Raw genomic sequence first — 7,815 nt, 5'->3', positions numbered from 1 at the left:
TTGAAACTCCTCCTCAGTTTCTCCAATTCTTCTGAATGTGTTCACTGTATAAATTAATATGGATTAATCTTTGTCAAAGCTGTGTTTGTTCTGTTGTTTGCTCTTTCGCCTGTTTTAAAATCGCTTGAGTTTGTAAACACGTACAAATAATACAACTTTTACTCTATTAAATTCTGCAATTAATCCCCTGAACACATGCGTGCTGAACTGTGGGCCTAGTCACGGATAACTATCAACTACGATCTGCTCCCTTCACTAAAATGTCACGCTTCCTAAACATGATAACAAATAATATAGATAAATAATCAACACATGTCAAAACAAAAACACATACCTCTACTAACTCTCGTGTCTCGCGTTGCCAGTAGTCATGTCTCAGTGGAGCTACAATTGCCATCTAGCGGTTGGGAATTGTAATTGCATTTTTATTTGAAAGACAGTCGAATATCAATAATATGTGTATGAATGTAACATTTAACAGCTTGTGGGATGCATGACATCATATTATCAAATGCAAGTAAACTTTTGAAACATTTAAATGAGCATTATTTTTGGCATAATAAATAATGTTATATTTAATAATGCTGTAAAATAATTAAATAAAATATAAAATAATGCTAATTTAAATGTTTCATAAGTTTACTTGCATTTGATAAGAAGCTGTGGGCGAAAATGACATCTGCCTGGCCAAAAACTACAGTGAATCAGGTTTGATTATAAGTGGGCTACAGATAGCCGCTCTGACTACGAGCTAAATCATGGCTACGCACAGGTTACGTATTGAACATGTCAAAGAAATGAAACCAAGCACCTTGTAAACGCTGTTGATTTGCTTACATGATGGATGAAATGTAGAACATATAAAAAAGTGCTCGTGGCTCGTCTGCCAGTGGGTGCCCCCCCCCACGCATAAAAGTGAAACTCCGCCTATGAGTGTCTCATGTTGCCTAATGAGTGTTTCAATCACGGAAAGACAGCAGCTTGAAAACACTGTCACATAACTGCAGAAAATCCATTCAGTGTCCATAAACTAGCGAGAAAAATGTACAAGGAGAATTTTGCAAACATTACATTTATATATTATTTATTCATAATTGCTCTTTTTTATTATAATCAATAAAAATGTATAGATATAACTTTATTATAACTTGTATACAAATCAATTGTTACTTTTAACCTTAACAATAGGGTTCCCTGTATAGTTTAGTTTAGAAAAATTGAGTAGGCCTACATTACCAGTCAAACGTTTTTGAACAGTAAGATTTTTAGTGTTTTGTAAAGTCTCTTCTGCTCACCAAGCCTGCATTTATTTGATCCAAAATACAGCAAAAGCAGTAATATTGTGAAATATTTTTGCTATTTAAATTAGCTGCTTTTTATTTGATTATTAAAATGAATTTTCAGCATCATTACTCCAGTCTTCAGTGTCACATCATGATGCTTCAGAAATCATTTTAATATGCTGATTTGCTGCTCAAGAAACATTTTCTTTATTATTATGAATATTTACAATATTTAATATAATAACAGTTGAGTAAATTTTTTTCAGGATTAATTTAATGAATAGAACGATCCAAAGATCAGAATTTATCTGAAATAAAAAAATTTTGTAAGATTATACACTATACACTTGGAGTCAGTTTATTTATTTATATTATTTTTTGTGAAAGAAATAATAGAAATTAATACTTTTATTTAGCAAGGATGCTTTAAATTGATCAAAAGTGATGATTAAGACATTTATAATGTTACAAAAGATTTCTATTTCAGATAAATGCTATTCTTTAAAGAAACCTGAAAAATCTACTCTATCTACTGTTTTCAACATAATAATAATAATAATAATAATAATAAATGTTTTTTGAGCAGCAAATCAGAATATTAAAGATTTTTGAAGGATCATGTAACTGGAATAAAGATGCTAAAAATTCAGGATTGAAATCACATTAAAAAATTACATAAAAAAAAAAAAACTCAGAAAGCAGTTATTTTAAATGTTAAAAATATTTCACAATATTAGTACTTTTGCTGTATTTTGGAACAAATAAATGCAGGCTTGGTGATCAAAAGAGAATTCTTTAAAAAAAAAAAAAAAAAAACTCAAAATCTTTCTGTTCAAAAACGTTTGACTGGTCTGGTAGTAATCGCAGGCTTGTTAATTATTCCTGAATTCTCACTCCAGGCTGAACTTAAAAGTTGTCAGCCCTGTTTGAAGTAATTGAAGTTTTAGGGTTCCTGAACAACATTTACAAAATTCACTAGCCTACAAGTTAATGAGATGATAGAAATAAGAGAAATAAGTTTCAATTAGGGATATGCCGGTATCAAATTTTCATGTTGCGATTAATTGCTAATGCTTTTATCACGGTATACGGTATTATCACGGTATTGAAATTTAGTTGTAAAAAAGTGCTGTCATAATACAGTATAACAGGTTTAATAACTTTTTTTCTTATAACAAAAATAACTGAACATTTAAATGCAATAAAGCAATACAGAAAAATGTATAAAGTTAAAAGTTTTACACAGATTAAAGTGCAAAAGAACTATAAAGACCAATAGGTATCACTTTACAATAAGACCTCATTAGTTAACCTTAGTTAATGCATTAACATTCACAATGAGCAATAGCTACATTTGCGACAGAAGTTATTAATCTTTGTTTAAAAAAACACAAGTCTTAGTTCATGTTAGCTCATTAAATAACACAGTTGCAACTTTCAAAATGTTGTGCATTTTGACCAGTTGATGGGAAAAGTATTCTTAAAATGATCAAAAATCAGAAATCAAAATTCTGAATAACTTGTAATATATAATTATTCACGGTATTTAGAAGAGCCCATGATAACAATATCGTGCATATTCATTACCGTGATATATCGCATTACCGAAAACCGGCACAAGTCTAGTTTCAATAGACTAACATTTTAAGTTATGGTAGGAATGTATAGCTAATGTGGGGTCATGTTAAGTAATCAGCAATTGTAGGATTTATTCATGCGTTTTTTTATGCCAGGTTGGAGTTATACACTGATTTTCTGTCATGGTCTATGGACCCCCTGAATTAGCCTTGGCCACACCCTGGCCACCCCATTTATAAAACTCTAGTTCCGTCACTGGTTCTGTGTGCCCCCGCGGTACCGCGGGGGTGTCCAGTACACCACTGATGATCACCGTTTCAGCTGAGGGAGCTCTTGCTTTCATTTGAGGGTGCTTTTCACCATGTGAGAAAATGAATGTGTGGTGTGAGTCATGCTGAATGCGTGAGAGTTGGCAGTCCTGCCATTGTGTAACGTTTACTACTGAAGTTAACCGAGTGAAAGTGGGGTAGTCCAAGCTGGTGTGATTTAGTGTAGGTGGGGACTAATTTGTATATTCATGGTTCTGTGTATACTGATATAAGGTAAAGGGTATCTAAGTTATATTCACGCCATATGGCATGAAGAAATTATTTTCATGGGAATTTTTTTTTTAAATATGACATTTTGATTATTAAAATGATGAAATTTAAACTAAATTACTGCAGGGGGACTTTAATTTTTTTAATGCTCGAACAATTGCATAACATAACAGCCAAGGGTTTCAAAATAAAAAATATATAATAACTAAATTATAAAAAACTAAATATTGTCAGGTTCATACAGTCACAGAAAACTGCAAAAAAATTTGTTTATTAAAAAAACAGCAACAGCCAGGTGACAAAATGCTTCTTCCTCGAAGAGGAAGAATGCGTGAGCAACAATAAAAACATCTCTTTCAAAATAAAATCTATGGTACCTTAAATTAATTTCACAGGGCTACTTCCATCTGCATTAAGAATTTTCATGGCATTACAAGGATAAGTCCCAAATTTATCTTATCTTATCTATAAATAAATAAATAAATAAATGCAAGAATAGGCAATAAGATAAAAAACAAATAAATCTAATATTATTAAATAAATGGCCGTTTCTAATGAACCTAATACTAATTTAAACAATTTGGGCAAGTACAAGAGCTAACGCTCTGAGCTGAAATGTCAAACAACCATACAACCCAATAGCGACAGCTTGACGTCTCCTTTCAGGAAGTACAGATCACATGATCACTTCAGTTTCCTGTTTACTACTGGCACTGGTTAAAGTTCCTTAGCTATATCCAACACGGATAGATTTCATTTCAGCATTACAAATCGCTCTTCTGTGTGCCTTTACACACACCCGACAGTTTTGGGGTTGAAAACAACACTGAATGTTTTGTCTCCAGATCGAAATCAAGTTCATTATAAAACTCAAGGATAAAAAGCGTGTGAAGACTTAAAATCGTGTGGATTTCCTGTGATTGGTGACCGGGTTATTTTGTGGCATGCGGTGTTTTGAAGTGAGTGCTGGAAAAGAAACGACACACGGAAACGGGAATTACAAAACTCTTTCTTTTTGCTAATTTGGAGAAATAATAGCGGTGAGAAGTTTTGAAGTTTCTCGCGTGTCTTATAGTACCGTCGGTAACGGGTTATTTTGATCACCAGTACTGTGGAGGGGAATCATCCCGCCAGGACCCTGAACTCGGGACGCGTCACCGGCTCCGGCGTCTTAAAGCGGACGGTGAGGAAAAAGCTTGCCCTGAAGGGATGGTCTGGAGGATCCTCTAGGACCCAGGGAGCTGCGCTATTTAAGGAAGGCCGGGTTCGAATCGAGCAGAAGGCGGGTGACGGCTCGATAATGGCTAGCCGGAGCGAGGAGATTACCGAACTGATCGATGTGTTTTCAAAGAGTCAGTACAGAGCAAGGGAGGTCACCCAGTCGGTAAGACCGGAAACATCAAACATCAGTTAATTCCTTCCCATAATGCAAAGCAGCTGTTAAATAGGCCAATGGCATTTAAGAGTGTCCGTGATAAAGGAAAAAAAGTAGTTTAACACGTGCCAAATTCATATCAATGTAGTCTTTGTATTCATGTTGGTTTAATATGGTTTTGGAAAAAGTGTATACAATTGTCAAATGAATAATAAGTAAATAAATAATAATAAATACATAAATTAGTGAATTTGATAATGTCATGTGGTACAAGTAAAACATTAATAGTATTTAATGTTATTACTTCATAATGTTACATAATAATGCTTTCATAATTAAGCATTTTTCTTCATTATGATAGCAGGACAGTATTATCTAGGAAGGCATTTCAATTGGTTTTAAGGCACAGCAGCTGGAATCAGCTCATATGACTTTAAGGAACTTCCAAAGGGAAATTGATTTCATGAGTCATGAGTCTTTTCTTTCCAAAGTCACAGATTAAGCAGAGAAAAAATGAATAAATGTTAAACATGTTCTTCTTTATTTTACCTTTATTTTAACTTTGTATGCTAATTTTGTTGAAAAAAGGATGAGAGATGATGCTGATGTTCTAACACACCATCACAGTAGTTAAAACTAACCCACAACCCTTAAGACTGATTTAATGTAACTATATGTCCTGTCTATATAGACCACAGTAATTGTAATTTGTCCACAGTTGTAATCTGTCATGCTAACCAAGAGACCATGCGTTGAGTATGCATAGCATCCTCAAAGGGAATGCTTGTGAACACCCTTCTGAAAGGGATGCGCACATAGGGCCTGCAGGTGTACTTGCAGAATGGCACAAACACACCAGTGCAGAACTATAAATGCAAACAGTCATATAGAAGTTATGGTGTAGATCAGACGTAGCAAAATAACAGGCTGATTTTTGGGTTCGAACTTGTATTGTCTACATGAGCACTATGGCTCAGTGTTGTGGTTAACATTAGGTGTTGTCTCAGAGATGATGAAAGTCCAGGGAAATAATGCAGGTTCTTGTCAAAATGACATAACCATTCTCACATTTCACAGGCAGTAGTTGTTAAACTGGTTGCATAGTTAAAATGATTTGTACACTTAAAATGATTAGCTTTTACTGCAAATGTGAATAAACTGACTTTTAGCTCTGATATTTGCTAAATAAAGGTGGCTAAACCATATTGAACAACTTCTTCATCCTACTATTTAACAGTTAAAAGTGCCATTAGAATATAGTCAATTTTGTCTTTAAGAAAGTATTTTCATTGCGTTAGCATGTCTTTTCATAATTGACACCAAAGTTACCCTGTTTGATCCAGCATTATTTTTAACACCAAAAAAATAAATTACTTTAGTTATGAGCAGTGTTGGGGCTGGTTAAAGTTCCTTAGCTAGTAACGCGAGTTACGTAATCAGATTACGTTTTTCAAGTAACTAGTAAAATTACTTTTTAATTTACAAGAGAATATCTGAGTTACTTTTTCAAATAAGTAACGCAAGTTACTTTTTTTTCCAATTTATTGACTGACAGCTCTCCTGTCCCCATGTTGAGAGAAATCAGAAGATGTTACTGTAGTTCTAAAAAAAATATGAATATGCATTAATTCATCTCACTCACACACGAAAAAAATACACAGATTCAGTATTCCTCAAAATGAATAAAAATAATGCAACTCAGAATATGACGCAAACCTGCAATAATTAAATGTTAAAAAACACAAATATCCTTTATGTATTTAATCCCATTCTATTAAAGGGGTCATATGACGTTGCTAAAAAGAACATTATTTGGTGGTATTGCTCATAATGAATAAAAATAATGCAACTCAGAATATGACGCAAACCTGTAACAATTTAATGTTAAACAACACAAATATCCTTTATGTATTTAATCCCATTCTATTAACCAATGTCTTTGCTTCTGACCTTCGATGATCCAGTTCAACCGTACTAATCAGCACAAATTACTCTAGACAAAACATTTGTGTCTTTTTTTATTGCTGAAGTGTGTTGAAATTTCTTCTTCTGCATTCTACTGTACGGACGTAAATTTACTTTCCCTTCAGCCTGAGGCTTATTCATTTCACTTTTCGTGTGAATAGGCTTTTATATTTGCCAAAAATATAACTTTTTTATTTTAAAAACAAACAAGCAAGCCCTGTCCAGATTTAAAAAGTAATGCAAAAGTAACGTAATTGATTACTTTCCATAAAAAGTAACCAAGTAATGTAATTAGTTACTTTTTTATGGAGTAACGCAATATTGTAATGAATTACTTTTAAAAGTAACTTTCCCCAACACTGGTTATGAGTCATATCTGTTTCTGATTGTTGCTGAATTTAGAGGGTTGAACTTGCTCTTGTTCTTTTTTTTGCTTTATGAATGTTTTTATGAAAATTGTATATATGTATTTTCAGGTAGAGAGAATAGAGGAGCGCTGTTTGGAGCTGTTTGACCGGGACTACAAGTACAGTATCATCCACAACACCAATGGGGAGGTGTGTGGTCACTACCCACAGAAGATTGTGTTTCTGGAATATGAATCTTCAGACAACAATAAAGAGAGGTAAAAACATCCCTGTCTCTTTTAGTCTACTGAAGACACACAGTAGACAGACTAGTTGTTAGTTATGTTGTCAAAATAGTCAGTTTTGTAAAGAAGCACTTTATATTTATTAGGGCTGAAACGATTCCTTGAATACCTTGAGTAACTCGAATACAAAAAATCATCGAGGCAAATTATTTGCTTTGAGGTTTTGTTTAGTCCATTTACTGTAACTACACATGGAACACCGTGTTTCCCCACGGACCATTATTACTGACGCACAACCCGATAAACGCTGGACCAGACCATAGACTGTATAAAAAAAGGGACCAGCCTTTAAAAAAAAAGTGCTGGACATATTTAAGACCGTAAATCAATATGGTGGCTAGTTATAATGTCCCTACGTTAGCTATGTTTTGTGAAAGACTAAACGCAATTGTGCATAAAAATACCACAGAAAGAAAGTTAGGC

The 7,815-nt window shown here is 33.6% G+C and overlaps 1 protein-coding gene across 3 annotated transcripts in view; it reads left to right on the top strand.

Moving 5' to 3' along the window:
• The first annotated feature begins 4,094 nt into the window (after positions 1–4,094).
• The window catches only part of LOC107710166 (myotubularin-related protein 14-like), a 23,327-nt gene continuing 19,606 nt past the window's right edge, over positions 4,095–7,815 (top strand). The window contains exons 1-3 of one of the 3 annotated variants that reach the window (XM_016514903.1): positions 4,095–4,440; positions 4,508–4,784; positions 7,217–7,365. In XM_016514903.1, the coding sequence (XP_016370389.1) occupies positions 4,701–4,784; positions 7,217–7,365 (233 nt within the window). In that variant the 5' untranslated portion in view covers positions 4,095–4,440; positions 4,508–4,700. Of the gene's footprint in view, positions 4,785–7,216; positions 7,366–7,815 lie in introns of all 3 variants that reach the window. The other 2 variants (XM_016514904.1, XM_016514905.1) reach the window with 2 other exon arrangements.

Source organism: Sinocyclocheilus rhinocerous, unplaced genomic scaffold (genome assembly GCF_001515625.1).
Source record: "Sinocyclocheilus rhinocerous isolate Xijiao unplaced genomic scaffold, SAMN03320098_v1.1 scaffold447, whole genome shotgun sequence".
NCBI classification, from domain to species: Eukaryota; Metazoa; Chordata; class Actinopteri; order Cypriniformes; family Cyprinidae; genus Sinocyclocheilus; species Sinocyclocheilus rhinocerous.
The sequence above is the reverse complement of the archived record's forward strand: the minus strand, read 5'-3'. Positions and strand labels throughout refer to the sequence as shown.